The sequence below is a fragment of the Procambarus clarkii genome, chromosome 7, assembly GCF_040958095.1.
Source record: "Procambarus clarkii isolate CNS0578487 chromosome 7, FALCON_Pclarkii_2.0, whole genome shotgun sequence".
Classification (NCBI taxonomy): Eukaryota; Metazoa; Arthropoda; class Malacostraca; order Decapoda; family Cambaridae; genus Procambarus; species Procambarus clarkii.
In genome coordinates, this window is record NC_091156.1 from 12,933,298 (window position 1) to 12,961,178 (window position 27,881).

Below are 27,881 nucleotides of genomic sequence, written 5' to 3' on the forward strand. Positions count from 1 at the left end.
CTCAGTGAGGAAAATATTAGTGTTCAGTGAGGATCTACAAGATCTTCTCTGAGAACTCTTTATTTTCGTTCCTTTCTGTAACATCTTACGGTAGAGAATGAATCTATAAGGTATAACATTGGACTAAATACACATGAGAAAGGAATGAGAGAGTTTGAGGATATTCTTTCATATCTAATGATTGGTGATGGGGACCAATCAAACGCTGGATAGGTGTGATTGTAAACCTTCCAATGCCACCCACTGGATGTGAGCTAAATTATATCCAAATGTAAACTAGGCATAACACGTATTTTGTGATTTCATTGTGCATACACCAGATGCAAATAGCTCAACACAAAGGTAAATTGTTAGGCTAATCGAGATCTCTTTCCCCCTTTCCTATAGCCAACAATTGACTTTCTCCAAGATGAAACCCACAACAGTCAACTAACTCACCGGTATCTATATACTTCTATATGAACATCAAGTCTAATTATTACATTATTCTTGGATTTACGACTAAAATTTAAAATTATAACTGCTCACTTCTGTCCATTAAAATGATAGAAATCCCGTTATTTTGCTAATTTAACTGTTATTGATTTGCCCTCACGAATTAATTTACTAAATATATAGTTTTGATTACAATGGTATAGCGAATTGTTAAGTAAAAACTATAATGATGTGTTAAAATTTAATGAACAGCCTAGGTATCAACATTTGAGGTTACACAGCTCTATGATTACTTGTATACGATGTTCCTTTGCAGAAAGTGTATTGAAAGTTTTTTAAATTTATAAATGTCTGTTAAATGAATGTATTAAATTTATCAATATCTGTTATTCACTTCAAAACTGCGGCTTAAAAGTTTGAGAATACCGTCTTGTTGAGATTGAAATTCGCTATTCCATTAAAAGCATCCTGTGAGTTAACACATAAATATTTTGAATCATGAATTATATCTAATTGCAATAAACACTCTTACAATATTACCATGCATAGCGTTCACATAATCTTAAAAATTTATTGTATAGAGAAAAAGAGAATCCGCGAGAGTATGGGAGGAGGAGGAGGAGGCCAGCCACGTGTCGCGCGTGAGACCACTGCGTGTTGGGGTGGACTTTTCGACCAGTAACTGGCGATGAAGGCCATACTGAGGTTCGTAGAGCTGGAGAACTTCAAGTCCTACAGTGGCTTCCATCGCATTGGGCCGCTGGAATCCTTCGCGGCTGTCATCGGCCCCAATGGCTCAGGTAAATGAGAACCTTTTGAGATTTTCCGGAGGAAGCCGCAGCAACCCACCGGAAATCTTTTTCTTTTCTAACTGGAGCCGTTAGGGAAATGTTAGCGCTCCAGACTAATTGTTTCAATTAGTTCTCCGGAGGTAATGCTATTAGCTCTATGTCATTGAAGCTTGAAAGTTACGCTAAGTGTTAATAAGCTGGCGTAATTAAGCAAGGAGCCGGAGAAGCCGTCATTAAGAAACTAACACTCACTGCGGCGTGAATTTTCCAGTCTGGTGGATTGATACCTAAATTATCAATTAGTGTAAAGATTCCTTGGTTGATTTTGAGCTAAGCCAAATTAAGGGCACCTACGTAAGTTGAAGATGAAGGAGACCCCATAAGTGTCTTCTTGACGACCTCCAAGCCTCTTAAATCTCCACTGATGCCTATGTCCAGGGAGTCTATATGGAAGGTTTTCCACCCTGCCCATACGTGTAATACTGTAAAAAAATGTAATTAATATTTGATTAATATTATATATCTGACAAGATATCGGGTGATATGTGATTGTTATAAACATTAGGCTAGGCAGTACAATAAAAAAATAAAATATATATATTATATATATATGTTGTACCTAGTAGCCAGAACGCATTACTCTGCCTACTATGCAAGGCCCGAATTGCCTAATAAGCCATATTTTCCAGAATTTATATATTATTCTACTTTTTTTTTCTTATGAAATGATAGTTATCCATTTCATTATGTATGAGTTAATTTTTTTTTAAATTTGAGTTAAAACTAACGTAGATATATGACCAAACCTAACCAACCCTACCTAACCTATCTTTACCTAACCTAACCAATCTTAACCTAACCTAAACTAACACAACTAAGTCAATAATTTATGTTCTTAATATAATAATAATAATTCAAATAAACTAATTGAAAACAATTTATTGAAAATATAAAAAATCACTCGGCCTATTAGGCAAATCGTGCCTTGCATAGTAGGCCGAGAAGTGCGTTCTGGCTACGACATATAATATATATATATATATATATATATATATATATATATATATATATATAATATATATATATATATATATATATATATATATATATATATATATATATATGTCGTACCTAGTAGCCAGAACGCACTTATCAGCCTACAATGCAAGGCCCGATTTGCCTAATAAGCCAAGTTTTCATGAATTAATTGTTTTTCGACTACCTAACCTACCTAACCTAACCTAACTTTTTCTGCTACCTAACCTATAAAGATAGATTAGGTTAGGTTAGGGAGGGTTGGTTAGGTTTGGTCATATATCTACGTTAATTTTAACTCCAATAAAAAAAATTGATCTCATATATAATGAAATGGGTAGCTTTATCATTTCATAAGAAAAAAATTAGAGAAAATATATTAATTCAGGAAAACTTGGCTTATTAGGCAAATCGGGCCTTGCATAGTAGGCTGAGAAGTGCGTTCTGGCTACTAGGTACGACATATATATATATATACATATATATATATATATATATATATATATGTCGTACCTAATAGCCAGAACGCACTTCTCAGCCTACTATGCAAGGCCCGATTTGCCTAATAAGCCAAGTTTTCATGAATTAATTGTTTTTCGACTACCTAACCTACCTAACCTAACCTAACCTAACTTTTTCGGCTACCTAACCAAACCTAACCTATAAAGATAGGTTAGGTTAGGTTAGGTAGGGTTGGTTAGGTTCGGTCATATATCTACGTTAATTTTAACTCCAATAAAAAAAAAATGACCTCATACATAATGAAATGGGTAGCTTTATCATTTCATAAGAAAAAAATTAGAAAAAATATATTAATTCAGGAAAACTTGGCTTATTAGGCAAATCGGGCCTTGAATAGTAGGCCAAAAAGTGAGTTCTGGCTACTAGGTACGACATATATATATATATATATATATATATATATATATATATATATATATATATATATATATATATATATATATGCGAACAAGCCTGAATATATATTCATATATATATATATTCATATATATTCATATATATATTCATATATATTCATATATATATATTATATATATATATATATATATATATATATATATATATGTCGTACCTAATAGCCAGAACGCACTTCTCAGCCTACTATTCAAGGCCCGATTTGCCTAATAAGCCAAGTTTTCATGAATTAATGTTTTTTCGTCTACCTAACCTACCTAACCTAACCTAACCTAGCTTTTTTTGGCTACCTAACCTAACCTTACCTATAAATATAGGTTAGGTTAGGTTAGGTAGGGTTGGTTAGGTTCGGTCATATATCTACGTTAATTTTAACTCCAATAAAAAAAAATTGACCTCATACATAGAGAAAAGGGCTGCTTTATCATTTCATAAGAAAAAAATTATAGTAAATATATTAATTCAGGAAAACTTGGCTTATTAGGCAAATCGGGCCTTGAATAGTAGGCTGAGAAGTGAGTTCTGGCTACTAGGTACGACATATATATATATATATATATATATATATATATATATATATATATATATATATATATATATATATATATATATTATATATATATATATACTAGGCCTAGTTGGCAAAGGGCGTTTTTGTCTAATGTTCAATTTAGTCAAGAGTTTCACGAACCCTATAGACAGGCAATCCCCCACTAAACACACACACACACACACACACACACACACACACACACACACACACACACACACACACACACACACACACACACACACACACACTCTACGTGTGTGTACACTTAGGTAATTCCTTAGGTAATTACCTAAGTGTACTTACAGGATGAGAGCTACGCTCGTGGTGTCCCGTCTTCCCAGCACTCTTTGTCATATAACGCTTTGAAAGGCTACAAAGGCCTTTCAAGGCTTAGAAAGGCTATAAAGGCCTTTCAAGGCTTAGAAAGGCTACAATGGGAAAGGCTATGTAGCCGGGAAGGCTACATAGCCTTCCCGGCTTGGTGCCTTTTTTGATAATTACTTACTGACGGTTTTGGCCTCCACCACCTTCTCACCTAACTTGTTCCAACCGTCTACCACTCTGTAGTATGATCAATTCTGAATGTGAAACCGTAAAAGATTTTTAGACCTCCTGGCCTATTGTATCACCAACTGTGTAACTATTTCATTGAATCTGGTTTACTGGGCGGCATCCTAACAATTTAACCTAAATTTGCTTGTCCATTTTAAAAAATGAAGAACGGTTTTATTTATTTTATTTTTAAGCTGAATCTCTTATGAACCCATCCCAATGCACAATACAATGCACAATAGAAAGTTGGATTTACATATTCGTAAATTGAAACATGTATACTGTCTAATATAGTCGATTGTAACCATGATATATGTACGTGCTTCAGCCTACAGTTTAGACCTCTTGACTTGTGTATGATCCTCTGTCCTGTGTGACAGTGAATACCAGCATTATCCTCACTTTAATAAAACCAAATTGAATTCCTCAGATTAGGCAGAATTGTAATTAATTTTTATCACACAGGCTCGGTTTTCAGGTAGCTGTGCAGGCGAGGGGTCTTCTCTCCTAGCACGTCATCTTCATCTTGCATTGCCTAACCACTTGGGCAGGACGGTAGAGCGACGGTCTCGCTTCATGCAGGTCGGCGTTCAATCCCCGACCGTCCAAGTGGTTGGACACCATTCCTTTTTCCCGTCCCATCCCAAATCCTTATCCTGACCCCTTCCCAGTGCTATATAGTCGTAATGGCTTGGTGCTTTTCCTTGATAATCCCCCTCCCCCTTCATCTTGTATTAAGGGTTTAATTTTTTTTTACAATAGTTTATTATAGAGGTACTTTCCATATTTTATTTACAGAGGTACTGTATATAACTGGAAATAGAGTGAAGTGACTCATAAGAGAGGAAGACGTTATCACATATAAACATTGTTTTGTCTTAGTTATTACAAGGGTTTAATATTTTAATATTACAAGGTTTAATATTACAAGGGTAGCAAGGGCTCCCTTGCTACCTGGACATTTCGTTCTGAGTAGCTAAATCTAAAAACCACAACCACAACTTGCAGTTATTAAATGATCGATAAATCACTACACGATTGTGTATTTGAACTAAAAGTATCCATTGTTTACCAACTGTACACCCTCCATTTCATCCAATTGTTCAATATTGTATTTCAGTTTATGATTGTCTCCTTTTATATTTTGTTTTCTGCTATATTTTTTAACGGTACCATATTTTCCTTCATTCATGAATGCCTGAAAGCTTTGTTAATATCCATTGTTCTTCATTTCCTCTGATGATAATGATCGATATCATCAAAGTTTCTTAAGTGATATTCGAAGTTATAAATTGTAATAAGAGCATTGCGGTTATTTTAAAACATCATAGATCATAATTCAGCAATGACTTTTCCAGGGAAGTCCAATTTCATGGACGCCATCTCCTTTGTTATGGGAGAAAAGACTTCCAGCTTACGAGTCAGCCGGCTGAGTGATCTTATCCACGGCGCTTCAGTTCGTCAACCGGTCTCTCGCTCGGCCCAAGTGACGGCCGTCTTCAGTATGGATGACGACACGGAGATGCGGTTCACCAGATTGGTTCATGGCTCCTCGTCGGATCACAAAATCAATGGCGAGGTAAAACAAGCTTTATGGCTTTTTAAAGATCAGTAACATTATATTGACCAGACCACACACTGGAAGGTGAAGGGATGACTTGAGAATGGTCCAGGACGGACCGAAACGTCGTCGTCCCTTCACCTTCTAGTGTGTGGTCTGGTCAACATACTTCAGCCACGTTATTGTGACTCATCGCCTGCACCAGTAACATTAATTTGGCTATACCGCATTTCCTTCAATTTAAAATGGCATAAAAGATAGCCTCATTGAGCTTACGTGTATGGTGCCTATTTATGCATGTTCTGTGGCTGGATTTCATCGTGGGGACATTTTGCCTTATATTAACACTAGTTGCTTTCGTAAAAAAATGTAATGCTTTCTATTTCCTCCAAGACTGTGAGCATGAAGGTATACATGCAGGAACTTGAGAGTTTGGGAATTAACGTGAAGGCGAAGAACTTCCTAGTCTTCCAGGGAGCTGTCGAGTGCATTGCCATTAAGAATCCTAAGGAGAGAACTGCGCTCTTTGAGGAGATCAGTGGGTAAGTTCTTTGAGATCAGTGGGTAAGTTCTTTGAGAATAGTGGGTAAGTTCTTTGAGGAGATCTGTTCATTGAGGAGATCAGTGGGTAAGTTCATTGAGGAGATCAGTGGGGTAAGTTCTTTGAGGAGATCAGTGTGGGCAAGTTCTTTGAGGAGATCAGTGGGTAAGTTCTTTGAGGAGATCAGTGGGGTAAGTTCTTTGAGATCAGTGGGTAAACGTGTATTATGTGAATATAAACTTACTTGGTGTCCTAGTAATATAAAATTTTTTATGTATTAGAGCAATATCTTGCTTGTGCTTTATTTTTTTGCCAGTCAGTCAGTCCAGATAATCAACCAGTCAATCATCAATCTATATCCATCATCAATAGCCATGACGATTTGCTCCCCCTGGAGGCCTCTCCATCTCTGAGAGGTTAACCACATGCTATCAACTAGCTCATCAAGATTGTAACTTGCTTAGCTAAATGAATTGTGGGGTTCAGTCCCTGAGCCCATTATGTGCCTCTGTAACCCTTTCCACTACCGCCCACAAGATGGGTATGGGGTGCATAATAAATGAACTAAACTAAAAAAAACTGCTAAAACCATTGGGACCTAGGCATTTTAAATGGCTTAAAAGGGGTGTTTCTAGGGAGTCTGAGAACGTGAGTTCTATACCATTATACGGACTCGATATTCTCTCATGGATCCATCACGTTATTGTGACTTGTGATGTGTTTAAATGCACCAGACGCCCCATGAACTTATTATCGGGTCGTTTGTAATCCAAGGTCACAGTTTCAGCCCCGCTCCTGTGCCAGGTAAGTCCACTACGGGCTCACCCTAGCCCGTGCTACTTGGAACATTTTGTTCCGAGTAGCTGAATCTAAAATAACAACAACAATCCAAGGTCTGGAGCACTGAAGGAGGAGTACGACAAGTTGAAGGCTGAAATGCTGAAGGCAGAGGAGAATACCCAGTTCGCATTCAAGAAGAAGAAAGGCATGACTGCTGAACGTAAAGAAGCCGAGCAGGAGAAGGAGGAAGCTGAAAGATACCTGAAGCTGAAGAATGAAGTGGTAAGTCATACGTCGATCTTTCCGTTCCTTTACCACCAATGAATCTGTTCAAGTATCTCGCCTTCAATTGTTCAGATAATTTGTATAATAGTACGTTACTTCTCGTTTGGTATTTAGTGTTTACCCCATCAAATCTATAAATAATTTAATTTCAGAATTATTTTGAGTTTGGCTTGACACGCTTTGCATATTAATGGCTTGATCAAATCAGTTAACCACTGTATGATATTTTACAAATTATTATTATTATTATTATTTTAGGCAAGTAAGAAAGCTTTTATGAAATTTGCATTTTTTCCATTTGAATGTCATATTTAATTTAATTGCAATCATAATTTATTTCAACTGCATGAATTTATTTAATTTATTTATATACATGAAGATACAATGAGCTTTAGTGGCTTTACAAGATTGTAAATACTATGCTATGTATTCTCTCTAACCCAATGTACCTTCTTGTATATAAATAAATAAATAAATAAATAAATAAATGAGTTGTTAAGGGGTAAAAGTGCTGGCCCGGTGAGTAGTACATTCTTGCTAAGCCACTAGCACTAACAAATGGGCGGGGGGGGGGGGGAGACCTTTGAAAAGCCGCCGGCTTCCTGTCCTCATCGAGGCCACTAGTATTAGTGGCCCTCAGGTAAATTCAGGTTAGGTAACAATGATCTCGTTCTGCTACACTCACCCCACAACTTGTCAAATTTGTTACGAAAACAATCTGTTACAAATTCGACGTATTACTTAAACAGAAAGCACCGTAACGGATCATCGTTTTCTATATCAATTCTTTTTTTATTATGCACCCCATACCCATCCGGTGGGCGGTGGTGTAAAGGATTACAGAAGCACATAATCGGTTCAGGAACTGAACCCTCTAGTTCGTTTAGCTAAGCAAATAAAATTTTTTGACGCTAGTTACAAAATTATTATTGTTATATATACATGTACACATTCTCATACATACATGTACGTATATATATATACGTATACATATATACATACACGTACATATTTAATCTATACATAGGCCTTTAAAGGCTAGGTGGGTTGCTTAGGTTCGCACGTTAGACAAAACAGTTGCATTATTTTTTTGCAGAGTGGCAAATCGTGAGCACGGGCTGTATTTATTACCTATTCTGGGGGAAATTTATCAATACACAGTGCACGAATTTAAGTCGTGAGACACGCGAATGATGCGTAGTATATGTAAACCGTAGTTTGTTGACATTATAGGCGCTATCTGACTTGCATTACGTGTCCATTACAAAATATACTTCCCCCCCCCAGAAAGAAAAGCAGTTGGAGCTGGAGCTGTTCCGACTGTACCACAGTCAAAATGAAATTAGTGATCTGAAAGAAGAAGTACGTAAAACGCAGAAAACGTTGGAGAAAAAGATAGCTAGTAAAGATCAAACAGAGGCGCTGCTAAACGAGATGATACAACAGCATACTCCAGTGTCTGAGGAAGTGAACAAGATTGATCAGGACATCAGAAAACTGGTAAGTGTGTCATGTTTTAAAGGAATTTAGTGTCACCTAAAAATAAAGAACAAAAAGGAAAGGGAACTATGAGAAGAGAGCATTAAGCTAGTGTGAATAGATAGTATTTGTAAGGTATATGAGAACAAGGAACTGAGATATGAAGATAAGAGTGAAGGAATGATACCTACCTACTTGGACAATTGGGGAATCGAACGCCGACCTTGCAAGAATCAAGCTCAGATTTTCTGGTACAGATACTCAACAGCATGTCCCATGCAACATTGTATAAGTACACTGCAAAAACCAAAGCTATTATTTGACAGGTTTGGTTTGTGTACACATACAGCATATACGGAGCTTGAAGACTAAACCGCACACCAGAACATGAGCAGACGATCACGTTTCGGTCCGTCCTGGACCATTATGAAGTCGATTGTCTTGATAGGGGTCCAGGACAGACCGAAACGTCGTCTCCTCATCTTCTGGTGTGTGGTTTAGTCTTTACATCTTAAGCCACGTTATTGTGACTTTGTCTGTATAGATTCCTTCGGCGAGATTCACGAAGCAGTTACGCAAACACTTACGAACCTGTCCATCTTTTCTCAATCTTTGGCAGCTTTGTTTACAATTATTAAACAGTTGTTGATTGTAAAGCGAACTAGTGGCTTTACAAGATTGTAAATACTATGCTATGTATTCTTACAAACCCAATGTACCTTCTTGTATATAAATAAATAAATAGATAAATAAATCAATAAATCAATGTCGAATGAATGACAGTGCCTGAACGTCGAGAAACTTTATATTGAAGCTAATGAGAATTAGCTTCTTTTTTTCATAGCTTCAGTATTTCTTAATAAATATGTTTGTGTAGCATTTATGTACAAATTCTTTTGATTGATTAAGCGATGAACTCAAGATAATGGCTGTTTAGTCCAAATGCTTTTTGATTGGTGAAAAGGTGAATTCAAGATAATTGCTGTTTAATTAAAATGCTTTTTGATTGGTGAAAAGGCGAGTTCAAGATAATTGCTGTTTAGTCCAAATGCTTTTGATTGGTGAAAAGGTGAGCTCAAGATAATGGCTACTTCTGTATGCATAATGTACTTGTGTATATTACAGGAGACTGAAGTAAATAAGAAGCGAATGGCTGTCATTGGGGCCAAGGTGAAAACGACGCACTTACAGAAAAGTGCCGACTTGGCCCGCAAGTCTCTCACCCAAGCCGTAAACAAAAACAACACACACCAAGACAGCATCAAGGAACTGGAGACCAAGCTGGAGGAGGTGGAGAAGAAAAGAGCAGAGTTTGAAGAGAGTGTTGCGATGGATTTTGAAAGTCAGGGTATGTATTCCATATTTATATTTTAATTCATAGTTTCTATAATTCATTGTGTCAGGGGACAGACATGCCTGTTATATGTTAGTCTTATATCGTATGTATGTCTAGCCTACGGGGATATGTGTAGGCCTATCCGACCAGCCTTCAGGGGTATGTATAGGCCAATTCGGCTATCCCTTAGGAAATGTATTCTACCGGGTAGATTTCAGGGTATACACATTGGTTACTCTTCAGGATATGAATATCAGCTAACTTTAATGCCTTGAGTACATAATAATAATAATAATTATTATTTATAAGATAACCTATATATTGCAGTTTAAGACACAGTTTCCTAATTTTATACATTGCTGAACAACTCCCTCGTTTCAGTGCTTAACCTTGGGTACAAATTTCATGTCTCATCAATCCACGTATCTTAATATTTGTCTTTACTGTCTTTCACAGGTCTAAGTATCCAGCTAGAAGATACGCAAATCAACGAGTATCACAGGCTTAAGAATGAAGCAATATCCAAATCGGCCAGATACACACAGGAGCTGGACTCGATTACCCGCGAGCAGAAATCTGACCAGGATCGCCTAGATAATGCCCACCGACGCTTGGCTGATATCGAGCACAGAATGCAGCGAAAGACACAGGAGATAGAGATGGCCCAGATGAGGTCAGAGAAGCTGGTGGAGTACATAAGCCAAGCTGAGGCATCTCTGGGGGAACAGAACCGGACCAGGGAGGTAGGTACAGAATAGATATGAAATCCTGGCCAATGCGTATGCCAATCTTAGTTATCACTGCAAAAGTACTCACACACTGTGGCAGGTTACTGTGGTAAAAAAATACTCTTCCATAATTTGCAATAGGTTACACAGAAAAGATCATTCATTCAAAAGATCAGACCTAAACACCTAACCTAATCTACGCCTATATATGCACAATATACTAATATATTATAATATTAATTTATATTTGAGAAAATTTCCGTTTTGAATGAACAGCATGCTAAAAATGATAAATTTGCACATGCTGTTCATTCAAAACAGGAATTTTCTCAAATATAAAATAATATTATAATATATTAGCATTTTGTGCATACATAGGCATAGGTTAGGTGTTTAGGGTCTGTTGGCGACTATTTGTGATTCCATGCACCCGCCAAACCCCCTGTTTATGAATGAAAAGCGGTTTACACACGACTCACAACTGCTGACGTTCGAACATATCCGGAACAAGTGTTTCACTGACGAATTTTGTTCGAATCACAACGCTATAAATGCTTCACCCACGTACTACAAATACAAATAATCGCCACCAGAACCTAAACACCTAACCTAACCTAACCTATGCCTATATATGCACAATATGCTATTATAATATTAATTTATACTTTAGAAAATTCCCGTTTTGAATGAACAGCATATTAAAATTTATGAATGCATCTGTGGGGTCGACCGCTGGATGTAATGGACTTGAGTCGAGGACGGGTTGTATAAATGCTTCACCCACGTATTACAAATACAAATAATCGCCTACAGAACCTAAAGACCTAACCTAACCTATGCCTATATATGCACAATGTGCTAATATCTTGTAATATTAATTTATATGAGAAAATTCCCGTTTTGAATGAACAACATGTAAAGATTTATGAATGTGTCTGTGGGGTCGATTGCTGGATGTAATGGACTTGAGTCGAGGACGGGTTGTATATATCACGTTAGTAGGATTTCTTTGTGCATATGAATGCATATGTTAATGAAAATACACACATATGAATGCCTATGTTAATAAAAATACACATATTGTATACGAATGCTTATGCTAATGAAAATACAGTACACGTAAAATAATGATCTTTCGTGACATTTTCGCAAAAAAGACTTACGTGCATTTTAGCCTTTTTTCGCCTTTTTCATCAGGAATTGTCAGAAGAAGTGAGACAGTGCAAGGAAAGGCTGACAGAGCTTCAGCAAGAGCTGGAGAGAGTAACGAATGAACTATACGAGGCTCGGGTTTCCCAACAGGATGCCACATCCAGGGAGAAAAAACAGGAAGTTGTAGAGAGACTTAAAGAGTTGTTCTCTGGGGTGTACGACCGCGTGATTAACATGTGTCAACCCATTCATCAAAGGTTTGTGTGTTGCCGAATATTAATGGTCTTTTGTCAGCTTGCAGGCGATGGGTCACAATAACGTGGCTAAAGTATGTTGACCAGACCACACACTAGAAGGTGAAGGGACAACGACGTTTCGGTCCGTCCTGGACCATTCTCAAGTCGATTGAGAATCGAATCGACTGGAGAATGGTCCAGGACGGATCGAAACGTCGTCGTCCCTTCACCTTCTAGTGTGTGGTCTGGTCAACATACTTTTGTCAGCTTGTAAATATTATGTACAGCTTTTCCATCAAATCTATACACAGGAGATAGTTGCAGCATCTTCATCTGATATTAACGGAATTTTATGTTGGCAAGTTTTCGGCTCGATTTTAACAACTGATGACAGTTCCATTTCCTGCTTGAATACAACCAAGAAGGTTGTTCGCTTTACTGAACCTTCGTCGAAGTCACCCCCCTTTCTCAAAGACTGACCACTTTTGAACATTTCTCGAATAGAGTGAACTGTAAACGCTTTACCCACGTTCCACTACCGTCCACAGGATGAGTATAGGGTGCATAATAAATGAACTAAAAACTACGTACTCGAAATATAACAGCCTATTTTCATCAACAAAGGCCAAATGCTCGTTATTCCAGGTCCCAAACCCTGTTTATAAATAAAAAACGCTTTACACACGACATACAAATGATGTTCGAACTTTTCTCGAACATTCATTCACTCTCTTCCTGTGTTCGAATCGCACCTCGTACGTGGGGTGAATGCTTCACCCACATACTGAAAATACAAATAAATGCCCACGGAACAAAAATACCTAACCTAGATCTACTTAATTATGCACAACATTCTAGTGTATAATAATATTCATGGTATAAATAATTCTTTTATTGGGTACACAACAAGGGAAACTGTGCAAGTGTTCTATTGAGAAGAACCGTAGCTCGGAAGAGTCAAGATGGTTTGCTATATTAACCATAGTCTCTTTTCCATATTTATATTTTAATTCATAGTTTCTACAACTCATTGTGTCAGGGGACAGACAGGCAGTATATGCTGCCTGTTATATGTTAGTCTTATATCGTATGTATATATATATATATCGTATACATATATGTTAGTCTTATATCGAGGTCCACCCAAGGTCGAATTACTGACCCTCCCCAGGATGCAACCCCCCACAACAAACTAACTCACTCCTATTTACTGGTAGGTGAACAGGCGCATTAAATGACGGGAAATGCGCCCAGTTCGATCTGTTCCGCTCGGGATTCGAACCCGGAATTCTACGAATGTGAGTCGAGAACGAACCCGACTGTACTACTGGCATTTTTATTTTCCTTTCTCTTGTTTGTTCTTCGTAATTTACATTTCTTCTATCGTCTTCTACTCAGACCTTGAAGGAATTTACGAACATGTTTTATGATATACACATCATCAGTTTTGTTCACATTTATCTTTGTTAATTGAATTATTATGATGAATGTATTGTATTGTTTTTTCTGTATAACAACATTTTAAACATTGTATAATAATTTGTTAAATTTCTTCATTATCGTAATTTAGTCGTAACTTAGCCTGCAACTAGATGCGTAGGCCTACTGCGAGTTCACATCCACGAATTAATAAATTTTCAACCCTTTCTGCACATTTGCGTGGAATAAACTAAAAATATTTTTTTGTATTCTAATGTATTTATATAGAAAAATAATCACTGGTGTCGATAGGTTAACGGAATACTTTCTTTGTGTGGACCAGATACAGAGTGGCCATCACAAGGGTGTTTGGCAAGTACATGGATGCCATTGTGGTCGACAGTGAGAAGACAGTACAGCAGTGTATACAGTACCTCAAGGAGCAGAGGGTGGGGCGCGAGACCTTCCTCCCCTTAGATTACATCACCGTAAAGCCTCTCAAGGAAAGGCTAAGGGACATCACAGACCCAAAAAATGTAAAGCTAATCTTCGATCTGGTGCAGTACAGTCCGCCGGAGATCAAGCCGGCAGTTTTGTTCGTGACCAATAATGTTCTCGTGTGTGAGACTGTGGAGGATGCAACCAAGCTAGCGTTCGAGATGGAGGATAGGAACAGGTACGACGCCGTGGCTCTGGATGGGACATTCTTCGCCAAGTCTGGCATTATCTCTGGTGGCACTTATGATCTAGAAAAAAAGGCAAGGAGATGGGATGACAAACATCTGTCTAAAATGAAGTCGTCCCGTGTCAAGTTATCAGAAGAACTACGAGAAGTGACGAAGAACTTGCGTAAGGAGTATGAGCTTAACACACTGGAATCTCAGATCCGTGGCAACGAGACTCGACTTAAGTACTCAAAGACTGATAAGGAAGCCACAGATAAGCATATTGCACAACTGCAGAAAGAACTGGATAACATGAAGGATGAACTGAATACTTTTCATCCACTGCTGGACGATATAAAGAAAGCCATGTCGGAGAGGGAGGTCCTCATAAGGCAGGTAAAAGAGAAGACAAACACTGTAGAAGATGACGTCTTTGCAGACTTTTGCAAGACTATTGGGGTCTCCAACATTCGTCAGTATGAGAAGCGAGAGTTGCAAGCCCACTCTGATCATGCCAGCCGACGTTTACAATTTGACAAACAGAAAAATCATATTTTAAACCAGCTGGAATATGAAAAGACACGAGACACAAATGCTACGGTGGACAAATGGAAACGCTCTGTGCAGCACGATGAGGATGCTCTAGAAGAGGCCAAGCAAATAGAAATAATTCAGGTAGGTTACTTGTACAGCTCATTATTTCATAATAATTGTAAACATATATGTTACAAGTTTCGCAATATCTTTACGCAATATTACGTAAGTGTAGTTACAGGATGAGCTACGCTCGTGGTGTCCCGTCTACCCAGCACTCTTTGTCATATAACGCTTTGAAACTACTGACGGTCTTGGCCTCTACCATCATCTCACCTAACTTGTTATAACCGTCTACCACTCTGTTTGCAAAAGTGAATTTTCTTATATTTCTTCGGGATCTGTGTTTAGTTAGTTTAAATTTATGACCTCTTGTTCTTGAAGTTCCAGGTCTCAGGAAATCTTCCCTATCAATTTTATCAATTCCTGTTACTATTTTGTACGTAGTGATCATATCACTTCTTTTTCTTCTGTCTTCTACTTTTGGCATATTTAATGCCTCTAACCTCTCCTCGTAGAGGTTAGAGGTTAGAGGCCTCCAGTTCTGGGAGCCCTTGTCCTTCAGTTCTGGGAGCCACTTAGTGGCATGTCTTTGCACTTTCCCAGTTTGTCGATGTGCTTCTTAAGATATGGGCACCATACAACCGCTGCATATTCCAGCTTTGGTCTAACAAAAGTCGTGAACAATTTCTTTAGTATTTCGCCATCCATGTATTTAAAAGCAATTTTGAAGTTAGAAAGTGTAACATAGGCTCCTCGCACAATGTTCTTAATGTGATCCTCAGGTGATAGTTTTCTATCTAGAACCACCTCTAGATCTCTGCCTTTATCAGACTTCTTTAAAGATTTCTCACATAATATATAGGTTGTGTGGGGTCTATGTTCTCCTATTCCACATTCCAGAACATGGCATTTATTTACATTAAATTCCATTTGCCAAGTAGTGCTCCATGTACTTATTCTGTCCAGGTCTTCTTGAAGGGTATGACAATCATCTAAGTTACTTATCTTCCCTATTATCTTAGCATCATCAGCAAACATGTTCATATAATTCTGTATTCCATCTGGTAGATCGTTTATGTAGACAGTGAACATTACCGGTGCAAGAACTGAATCCTGTGGTACTCTGCTTGTGACATTTCTCCAGTACGATACACTTCCTTTTATTATTGCCCTCATTTTTCAATCAGTCAGAACATTTTTCATCCATGTTTGTTAGCTTACCTGTCACCCCCTCCAATGTATTCCAGTTTCCAGAACAACCTCTTCTTATGTGGTACTCTGACGAAAGTCTTTTTTAGGTCCATATAGATGCAGTCAACACAACCACCTCTTTCCTGTAAAATCTCTGTAGCTCGATCATTTGTGTACTCACCTAGTGTGTGTGTGTGTGTTTACTAGTTGTGTTGTGTTTACTAGTTGTGTTTTTACGGGGGTTGAGCTTTGCTCTTTCGGCCCGCCTCTCAACTGTCAATCAACTGTTTACTAACTACTTTTTTTTTTTTTTTTTTTTTTTCCCACACCACACACACACCCCAGGAAGCAGCCCGTGACAGCTGACTAACTCCCAGGTACCTATTTACTGCTAGGTAACAGGGGCACTTAGGGTGAAAGAAACTTTGCCCATTTGTTTCTGCCTCGTGCGGGAATCGAACCCGCGCCACAGAATTACGAGTCCTGCGCGCTATCCACCAGGCTACGAGGCCCCCTTATGTGTGTGAGTGTGTGTGTGTGTGTGTGTGTGTGTGTGTGTGTGTGTGTGTGTGTGTGTGTGTGTGTATATACTCACCTATTTGTGCTTGCGGGGGTTGAGCTTTGTCACTTTGGTCCTGCCTCTCAATCGTCAATCAACTGGTGTACAGATTCCTGAGCCTACTGGGCTCTATCATGTCTACATTTGAAACTGTGTATGGAGTCAGCCTCCACCACATCACTTCCTAATGCATTCCATTTACTAACTACTCTGACACTGAAAAATTCTTTCTAATGTCTCTGTGGCTCCATTGGGTACTAAGTTTCCACCTGTGTCCCCTTGTTCGTGTTCCACCCGTGCTGAAGAGTTTGTCTTTGTTCACCCTGTGTGTGTGCGTGCGCGCGTGTGCACTTGAATTCATTTAAATAAAACTTGCTAAAAGTCTTGATTCACACTTAACAGATTGCAGAACTGGACAAATGTATGCAAAATCTGGAGAAACTACGAAATGAAAAATTGGCCAAGAAATCGGACTGTGATCAAACAGACGAGGAGATTAGCAAGTTACGTCGAGCTCTAACCGCTATCAACAAAAGCATCCACAGTTTGCAAAAACATATTAATTCCACCGAGACCAAGATAGAGAAGAAGAATCTGGAAAGGTTAGTATTTGTTACATATACAAGAGTTGTTACATTCTTGTACAAGAGTTGTTACATTCTTGTACAGCCACTAGTACGCGTAGCTTTTCGGGCAGGTCCCTGGAATGCGATCCCCGCCGCGAAGAATCGTTTTACAACCAAGTACACATTTTACTGTTGAGTTAAACAGAGGCTACAGTTAAGGATTTGCGCCCAGTAAATCCTCCCCGGCCAGGATACGAACCCATGACAAAGCGCTCGCGGAACGCCAGGCGAGCCAGTGGATTATTCCCATGAAGAGAATAGCAGTTTCCTGTTTCTGAAACTCCATTTGTGTCAGTGGATTATGCCCATAAAGAGAATAGCAGTTTCCTGTTTCTGAAGCTCTTCCTTGAGAAATGTAATAGAACCCATGAGTATCACACCGGAAATAAATATCTCTTGATATCCTTATAGTCAGACTAAATCTTTGCAGACACTCCATGCAAGTAAAAAGACCCAGTCTATGGACATCATTCCCTAATGAATTAGAAAAATGTGCAACCTATGCTGTATTCAAAAGTAAAACAAAAAAGGGGGACTCCGCGCCCGGGGTTCTTTAAATTGTGGGGTGTGGGGGACGTCAGACCCCCACAAGCAGTATTCCAGCGTGCTTAAGAATGACTTAAGAATTTTTTTTTTTTTTTTTTTTTTTTTTTTTTTAGATATATACAAGAGTTGTTACATTCTTGTACAGCCACTAGTACGCGTAGCGTTTCGGGCAGGTCCCTGGAATACGATCCCCTGCCGCGAAGAATTGTTTTTTCATCCAAGTACACATTTTACTGTTGCGTTAAACAGAGGCTACAGTTAAGGAATTGCGCCCAGTAAATCCTCCCCGGCCAGGATACGAACCCATGACATAGCGCTCGCGGAACGCCAGGCGAGTGTCTTACCACTACACCACGGAGACTGAATGGTCCAGGACGGACCGAAACGTCGTCGTCCCTTCACTTTCTAGTGTGTGGTCTGGTTTAATGTGAGTGCTCTACATTACACTAGGCTCATCTAAGCTTTATGAATATTCCCGTGGCTTATTTTTATATATTTATTTAGTCAGCAGTTCTTACAGTCTTGTAAAACCACTAACACGCATCGCGTTTCGGGCAGGTCCCTAATCTTAATTTTCCCCGGAATACGATCCGCCAAATCGTTTAACAACCGGGTACCCATTCACTGCTGGGTGAACGAGAGGCTACAGTTAAGGGTTGGCGCCAAGTTGATCCTTCTCGGCCAGGATACGAACCCAGGCCTAATCGGTTGCGAAGCGCGGGGCGAGTGTCTTAATTTACTACTGCGACTTTTTTATAAGTAATGTTATACCCACTCACATTTACATATAAGTAATGTAAACTACCCACTCACCTAATTTTAGTACTCAAGACGTTACCAGTGTAATTAATATTATAAATTTTTGTTTGATTCATTTCATACTCATCCTGTGAGCAGTAGTTTATTGTGCATTTCATCCTCATCCTGTAACTAGTAGTTTATTGGGTACCCCATACTCATCCTGTGAGCGGTAGTTTGTGCATCCCATATAGTGTGTCTCCGTGTCTTTGTCCCCACAGTTTACACTTCATTTCAACTAGATTCTCATACAAGCACTCCCATAGAGTGTAGTTTACCCGTCTCTAGCGCCTTCACTCTTCTATTAGATGTTATTCAACATTAACATCACCTGGAAGGGCGATGAAAGGGGAAGGGGGTGGACCGCGCCGGGGACGCTGAAGGAGGGTAACAAGGGGCAAGCCGGGCACTGGGCACACCTCCGGGGAAGGGCAGAATCTGGCATTAGACCCAAATAGGGGGTAGAAGTGGGACGGCGTCAACGAAAGTAACCAGACTGTACCTGAAGCCGGCGGTCGCGATGTCCGTGGATGTCCCAAGGGCGCCGTTTGAAGAGGCTGGACCTGACGCCACGAAGGCATTCAGGTTGGGACTTGTGCCATTGGAGGGGGTACGGAAGGTCCAACGTTACTGAGTGAAGGAAGACCGTGAGTTCCTGGCGGCGGGGGACCACGTGGCGTGGCTAAGCCCGAGGTCGTTCCCAGCGCCTCCTCCGAGGCCGACAGTTATGGCCAGGCGAGGCAAGGAGGTTCATCTGGATAGACTTATGACGAGTATGGTGGCATTGAACTCCTGACGGCGTGGCTGGTGGTGGCGACGGTGTCTGGAACACCTGGCGGGGCGAGGCAGTAGATCAGCCGGGCTAACCTAAGTACCTCCCCAGCCGCTGCGCGCGCAGCAACTCACGTCTCAATTCACTCGTTTTCCCCCATACAGAAAAAAACGTGCTTTCTGAAACCACGGATATTATCTCTCATCTCTTTATTCTTCTTCCCTAACACGTTGTTCCTTGTCCACTTCCTATGGACTAATACAAGGTCTGCACCAGGTACTCAATCATCTGAAGTAAGTTAAAACTAGCCTTGGCGCCAGTTTACCTGTTTCAGCCTGTAAAGTTTGTATTAGCGCCAATGCAAATTATATAGTTTGTACTGACTCCAATAAATCACTGACTGGTAATGCAGGGATAACAGCTGTATAGCCAGTATGTTCTCTGATAGTTATATCCTTTTCACTTGGGTTTACAGACACTCGATTCTGAAACAGTGCAAGATGGATGACATCATGTTGCCTATGATACGAGGCAACATGGACGATATTGAGGGAGAAGGGCGGGAGTCAGAGTCTACCTTGGAGTTTTCTTCCGAGATCAGCAGTCAGGTCAGTGATCTCTCATGTCTGCCAGTGACACCCTGCCTCTCATGTCTGTCACTCATACCCTGCCTCTCATGTCTGCCACTCACCCTGCCTTTCATGTCTACCACTCACACCCTGCCTTTCATGTCTGCCACTCGCACCCTGCCTTTCATGTCTGCCACTCGCACCCTGCCTTTCATGTCTGCCACTCACACCCTGCCTTTCATGTCTACCACTCACACCCTGCATTTCATGTCTACCACTCACACCCTGCATTTCATGTCTACCACTCACACCCTGCCTTTCATGTCTACCACTCACACCCTGCCTTTCATGTCTGCCACTCACACCCTGCCTTTCATGTCTGCCACTCACACCCTGCCTTTCATGTCTGCCACTCACACCCTGCCTCTAATGTCTGCCACACACTCTGTCACTCACGTTGAGAAACTAGCATAACTTTATTTTTGCAGGGAAGTTCCTGCATGGGCCTCTGGCTCTCTCACTAAGTGTTGTGGTAGATGAGTAGTATATTTATGACTCGTATGTTGGCTTTAGGAAGTTTATGGCTAATGTGTTAACAACAATTTCTGGGCTGTCAAATGTCATTTGAAATCTTATTTGGTTTGTAACTCTGCACTGTGTTAAATAATATTCCAATTATCTTTGAGGTGAACGTTCTCTAGGCTGTCAGATATATTCTTATTGGTACCTAGGCCGTGTTTGAGTACCAAACAATCGATAATAGTGGTAATTACCTAAGTATAGTTACAGGATGAGATTTCATTCACTCTGGCAGTAGGAGCCTCGAACAATAGACCACTAGAGCAGTAGCTCCTAACTAACCATTAAACACCCACATTAAAGAAGGATCTCAAAAGACCTGCAACTGGTATGCAATTGAGACTTTAGGCATGCCTGGGGGTGCCACTTAAGCATGAAGGTATTAGGTGATCTACGCCCTAGTCAATTAAACTGCTTACCACACTAAATCAGGGGTTATTTGCATCAGGGTAAATGGGGGGACCTTTGACAAGCCGCCGACTTCCTATCCTCGTCGACGCTACTATTGTTAGTGGCCCTCGGATAAATTCGGGTAAATGTAGACAATAACATTTCATTCACTTGGGGCCATAGGAGTCTTGAACTACAGACCACCGGAACGGTAGCCCGTAACTCTAACCACTGAGATGTATATTTTATTTGGTAATTATGGTGGTCAACATTTTTAAGATTTATCATCTCTAGAGTCTAGCCCAGTCACTTGGGCTGGACAGTAGAGCGACAGTCTCATTTCATGCAGATCCGCGTTCAATCCCCCGCCGTCCAAGTGGTTGGGTATCATTCCTTTCCCCCGTCCCATCCCAAATCCATAATGTTTGGTGCTTTCCCCCTGATAGTTCCCTTCCCTTCTGAGTTTTCCAAATTTATCTGAGGGCCACCATCTCTCTCTCTAGTGGCCTTGATAAGGACAAGAAACTGGTAGCTTGTCAAAGGTCGCCCGAATGGTGGTGTAATGTTATTTCAGGTCATCTACGAGAGGGAGGCAAGGATCGTAATGGACTACTCTTCACTGCCAAACTACCGCAAGGAGCTTGATGACTTGGATGATATACGCAAGACTGGAGAACACATGCAAAGACACATTAATGATCTTAAGAAAACCCTGGATCTTATTAAGGTAATTATAGGAAGCCCCATCTGTGGTGTTTTATGTTTGGTCTAACAAATTGTTTGTTAGCTTCTAATTCTAGGTAGATTCTGTAATGGCTTCATCTAATTTAGCAGGTAACTGTTCCACACTTTATTACCCTGTAGGGAAGTACTTCCCACTGTCAATTCTGCAAGATACCTTTTTTTCAAACTTGAAGAGATGGTCTCGTGTTTGTATAGCATTAGATATCTTGAAAATGATTAGGATTAGGAAAAATTAGGATTAAGGACCTGCCGGAAATGCTATGCGTACTAGTGGCTTTACAAGAATGCAAGAACTCTTGTATATATAAATAAAAAAATAAAACATATAAAAACAGGCCAACTCATCAGGAGTTGTGCATTGAATTTTGTTTTGTTTTATCACCAGCTAATTTTTGTTAAGAGACGATATGTAATTTGATTATCGAGATATTTTACTTACTTTTCATAAACTTACCTCAGATACCAAACATGAAAGCAACACAACAACTGGATGTGATGAGAGAGAAACTTCAGCAGACAAATTATGATCTTGACACAGCCCGAAAACAAGCTAAGAAAATGCAACAGGCGTTTGAAAAACTCAAGAAGACACGTTACGAACTCTTCATGACATTCTTTGAGCATGTGTTAAATGAGATTGATACCATTTACAAGGTATTTCTAGGTTTTTGTTTATTTGATTATTAATGCAGAAAATTAGTCTAAGGATTATATTTTAAAATATACCATTAGAGGGAACTATGATTGTTTTATGTTACGCTAATAAAAAAAAAAGATACCTGCTTCATTTTTTTAATGGTAACTATAGAATGAATCGACAACATTTAAATATACTGAACATGAATCATATACATATTTATAAGGGTTATAAGCAAGGAAGTCTTACCCTAAACTGGGACATACAGTCTGTATGACATACAGTATACAGTCTGTGAAATTGTGCTTTTTTTTCACTGCCAAAAACAAAGTTCAGACTATATTTCAGCACAAATTCTCGTCCATAAATAGCTTTCCAACTTGACTGTATAGTGCCATTTAATTAGCACTGTTGATGGGGATCTCACACTTATGGGCTTTTGTATAACTTGTTTTGTTACTCCCTACAGGCACTGGCCCAGAATCCCTCTGCTCAAGCATTTTTAGGGCCAGAGAATCCAGAAGAGCCTTACCTGGGTGGTATCAACTATAACTGTGTAGCTCCTGGGAAGAGGTTCCAGCCAATGTCTAATTTATCTGGAGGAGAGAAAACCATTGCTGCTCTGTCACTGCTCTTCGGGATCCACAGGTAAAGATGGCTTGGGAGTCTCGGTTTAACCTTGATGCTGTTCGGATGCCTGGCTTCTGCTCCACCTGGGAGTTGCTGGAAAAACTGGGTTTCAGTTGCTACCCATAGGGTTACATTTTGCTGTCAGGCAATTTTATTCAACAGACCAGATTGTTACGGCACATAAATTGCTCGAGGTCATAGGGGAAACCGTTTGTTTTTTCTCTGTCATTTCCGGGTTTGCTTTGGGGGCATTAACTGGGGTCTCCAGCTGGCTTCGACAAGAGGTGACTAGGGATTAGTGGGTCCTGGAAACGTCAGGAATTGGAGGGTGCCTGGCTTTTGCTCTACTGGGGTACCTGTGTAGTGTGGTTGGGGCTTCTCTGATTATCTCTTTCTACTGCTCTACTCTTTGTTATTTTTTGTCTACACCACATCACCATCTTCCAGGACAGCACATGATGCACATGATAATGGTATGTTCAGTTTTTTTTTTAAATGGTAATATTTTGAATGCTTGTTATCACATCAACAGTTATTGGTATGCTAGATCTATGGTTACGAAGGAACCATACAAGTTTACTGTGATCAAATACAGTAATGCCTAATGGGCTACTCCTTCATTTTTTGTATTATCCTAAAATAATAATAATTATAATTATTACTTAATAATATCTCATCAACAGTTATCATCCTGCTCCATTCTTAATATTGGACGAGATTGACGCTGCCCTGGATAAAACCAACATTGGAAAGGTGACATCCTATATTTCGAAGATGAAGTCTAATGTACAAATCATCATCATCTCTTTAAAGGAAGAGTTTTACCAGAAATCTGATGCTATTATTGGAATTTGCCCTGATGTAAGTGGACATGCATTAAAATTCAGTTGGTGTAAAGTAATGCCTAATGTAGTATATGGGTGTTTGTGTTTAAATACATATGTGTAGTTGTGCATACGTAGTTTGTTTAAGTCTGCAGTATATTGGCTTGTAGGTTTCATATACACAATTACACAATGAAAACAGTGTACTGTACTCTACATAAATTAAATGCCATATGTAAGTATTGAGATAGTAAAGACATAAGCAATAGTTATGCAAGCTCAACACATTTAAAGTTAACCCTTAAGCTGTGGAGTATGTGATATTGCAGATTTTTTCAAGGGAATGTATGGCTTGCAGAGTATGTGATGTTATGCTTTATGATGTGTCTAGCAACATGGAACAGTTAGGCTATGAAGTGTTCTTCGTGGCATCAATGGATGGCTCTGAATTAAAGTTCAAATATATCACCGAAACAAAAATCTCATTCTTTTATACAAACATAATATATTTATTTATTTATTCATATATGCAAGAGTTCTTACATTCTTGTACTGCCACTAGCACGCATAGCATTTTGGGCAAGTCCTTAATCCTAATTTTGTCACACACACACACACACATCCCCAGGAAGCATCCTGTAGCAGCTTTCTAACTCCCAGGTACCTATTTACTGCTAGGTGAACAGACAAATCGAAAGAAACTGCCCATTTGTTTCTGCCTCCGCCGGGAATCGAATCCGGGTCCTTGGGACTACGAACGCCGAGCGCTGTCCACTCAGCTGTCAGGCCCCATATTATTACTTTTAATGAGTAATAATATGTAACTCATTAAAAGTTTTTAAACTGACTATATATAGGCTAAGTTTTTTCTGTAAATACAATACAATAGTAATAATATACAGTACTGTATAGACCAAGTGATTTCTAATAGAGAACATATTTAATTTACATGCTAAATTAAAACATTAATTATTAAAACAATAATTATTAATTTACAACATGCAGTTACTTTCAGGGTAACTACAGAACTATCACTCAATATATACAAGTCCAGCCACTTGGGCTGGACGGTAGAGCGACGGTCTCACTTCATGCAGGTCGGCGTTCAATCCCCGACCGTCCAAATGGTTGGACACCATTCCTGCCTCCCGTCCCATCCCAAATTCTTATCCTGACCCCTTCCTTCCAAAAAAAGCACCAAAAGGCTTGGCGCTTTTCCGCTGATAGTTCCTTCCTTCAATATATACAATCATTTTAGGATCAATAGAGAGCTGCTACAGCAAAATAACGTTATATTTACACCTTTGTTTATGTGCCAGGTCAACATTAAGGCAAGGTTCATTTCTTGTTTATTATTTAACCAGTGCAGTATCAAATAACTTATGCAATTTGTTTTCCCCATCTGGATTTTTTTATACAAGTTAATTGATTAGATAAGGGATGCAAAGCAGTTTTAGCAGGTTGGTGAAATAATAATGTTGCATTCTCGTCCCATCACAATTACTTTATTAAGAGTTTTACCTCAAAACATGCAACTTCCTGCAGTGCTAAATTGCATTTGACATTGCATGGTAAATGGAGAAGGGAGAAGTTAAGTAATTATCAAAAGAAGGCACCAAGCCGGGAGGGCTACATAGCACCATCAAATGTGCGGAATTTAAGGGACATGAGTATTGTTAAACAGATAGTGTATTAAATATACATTGATGTAGGTCAGACTTTTTTAAAGGGTATGAGACTCCATCGGTCATGTGTTAATGGATGGAAGTGAAGGAAGGACCCAATACATGTATAAGTGTATTAAAACTCTGTTCTAATTCACTTACACATGTATTGGGTCTTTTCTTCACCTTCACTCAAGCACTATAGCATTGTAGTACGTTCCTCCGTAATTATGTTTGTTATAGTCTTTGTAAATTGTATTAAATATAATGTCAACTAAATGCTAATGGATGTATACAAACTGTATATAGATTCTTCCCTTTATGTACCACTGTAAATTAACTAGCATTATTTCATAGCCAGGGGAGTGTCTGAAGAGCAGAGTGTTGACAATGGACCTGAGAAAATATCAAGCACAGAGAACTGAAAATCATGACAAACCCTTGGGTACATAATTATAAAAAAAGGCAGATTCCAGGCCTAGAGGACTATTTAGCATCATCTGTTACTGAACAATAAAAGATTCCTAGATAATTAAGATGCTGAAACAAGAGTAAAAATTTCAGTCATAATCAAGGATTTCATTATGGGACAAATAACCCAAAGGAACATTACGAATATCTTCGATCATCATGAAAATCAGGATATTCTATGAGAAGGTGTGTGACTGTTACCAAGACAATGCAATTGTGACATTAAGATGCAGATCTTGTTCCATAAGTGCCCATGAGTTAATAGCATTTGGCCATTATGTTACTTAGCCAGAAATTTTTCCCACTTGAAATTACAGTGGCAAGAGAAAGGCCATTGAAATAGGTCACATTTGATAGTACACAACTTCTTGTTTGTAATAACCATATATCTCGCAGAGATAATCCAAATTTTTTTCCACTCATTGTAATTAAGATTGAGGGATCTTTTTAATCACATTAGTTAACAGTTGAAGATGTCTGAAATGTTTTGAGGGAAGTACTGCATTTGTAATATTTTTAGGAAAAGTTTGGGGTTCGAGATAAATAAAATGTTTCAGGGAGATCTTACACGACACCACCTTGTCTTTTCTTCACTCATATTCCCATCTACAGAACTTTACAGTTAGCTGGGTTAAATTCTAGGAGCATTTTTTCTTTACAGTTTCTTGAGTGTTTTAAGATACCCAAATCCTGCTAGCATTATGTAAGTAATGAAGAAATATGGTATATTTACTCACTAGAATGTTGGTGCTGAATGCAGAACATGATCAAACCTATTTTTACTCTGAAATAATCTAATTTCATAATGAAATTAGAAGTAAATACAGTATGTACGTAGCAGGTGATGCCATAGAAAGTCGAGGGTCCAAGTGACAATGTTGTGGAGCGACTTATCCAAGATATATTGCCAATGGGTTTGAAAAGTTGCCTCCAACATTACCTAACCCAAACTAACTTTATCTAACCCAAACTAACCTTACCTAAATTTGCGACAATTTGAGCCAAGAAGTGCAACGACTGGATCACTGTGTACAGGAGGTTGATATGGCAGCAAACACACTCCAGGTGACAATGTAGCTTGGATAAGTCGCTCCACAACATTGTTGCTTGGACCGTCGACTTCCTATGGCGTCACCTGCTATGTATTTACTTCTAATTTCGTTATGAAATTAGATTATTTCAGAGTAAAAATAAGTTTGATCATGTTCTGCATTCAGCACCAACATTACAGTGAGTAAATGTACCATATTTTTCCATTACTTACGTAATGCTAGCAGGATTTGGGTAAATTTGGGTAGATTTGGGTAATTCTATGGACCCGTTGTGGGGTTGCATGATGGGGAGGGTGAGTATTTCCACCATGGGAGTACAGCTGTAAGCCTAACATAATGTATATGCATATGTACATGTATATATATATATATAAGTACATGAATGCATGTATATATATATATGTATGTACATGTATATGCGTGTATGCATGTATGGATGCTGCTGCTGTTGCCTATCCCTAACAAAATGAAATATATTATTATTTATTATATTTATACACTGGGACTCCAATTTAGAAAAGGGGGGGAGGTGATATTAGGGGAATAATTAAGGCATTGACAAATATCTAAACAAGTTAAACATTGTAGATGTTTTATCCGTTTTTGTTACTTTTTTCGCTTCGGAGTGAGGACTGATGTGTCTACACAAAACATCTACCACAGCTACTGGTTGTTTATTTGTACCAAACACATCAACCCATTCCACACCAGAGAACATGATCTATTGTGCAGAATTTGCTGATTATTT

At 39.0% G+C, this 27,881-nt stretch overlaps 1 protein-coding gene and 1 long non-coding RNA gene across 2 annotated transcripts; one reads left to right on the forward strand and one right to left on the reverse strand.

Annotated features, from left to right (window-relative positions):
* LOC138356739 (uncharacterized) lies at nucleotides 1-19,789 on the reverse strand. Its single transcript, XR_011224613.1, has 2 exons — nucleotides 19,304-19,789; nucleotides 1-1,708 (listed from the first exon to the last, which is right to left on the reverse strand). It is a non-coding gene; the product is annotated as an uncharacterized lncRNA (long non-coding RNA).
* LOC123761294 (structural maintenance of chromosomes protein 1A) lies at nucleotides 1,098-27,507 on the forward strand. The gene is made up of 16 exons (XM_045747222.2): nucleotides 1,098-1,235; nucleotides 5,661-5,881; nucleotides 6,257-6,405; nucleotides 7,298-7,466; nucleotides 8,757-8,969; nucleotides 10,074-10,296; nucleotides 10,741-11,027; nucleotides 12,210-12,421; nucleotides 14,163-15,159; nucleotides 17,234-17,433; nucleotides 20,049-20,181; nucleotides 21,686-21,838; nucleotides 22,315-22,509; nucleotides 22,962-23,140; nucleotides 23,806-23,983; nucleotides 25,968-27,507. The coding sequence occupies exons 1-16, from the start codon at nucleotides 1,124-1,126 to the stop codon at nucleotides 26,061-26,063; spliced, it is 3,717 nt and encodes a 1,238-aa protein (XP_045603178.2). The 5' UTR covers nucleotides 1,098-1,123; the 3' UTR covers nucleotides 26,064-27,507.
* The last annotated feature ends 374 nt before the right edge of the window (nucleotides 27,508-27,881 follow it).

Bases quoted from the DNA above. Each gene is read 5' to 3' on its own strand.
- LOC123761294 (XM_045747222.2), top strand. From the start codon at position 1,124: ATGAAGGCCATACTGAGGTTCGTAGAGCTGGAGAACTTCAAGTCCTAC. The intron at 10,297-10,740 runs GTATGTATTCCA...TGTCTTTCACAG, and splicing joins GATGGATTTTGAAAGTCAGG to GTCTAAGTATCCAGCTAGAA. The intron at 23,141-23,805 runs GTAAAGATGGCT...TCTCATCAACAG, and splicing joins CTGCTCTTCGGGATCCACAG to TTATCATCCTGCTCCATTCT.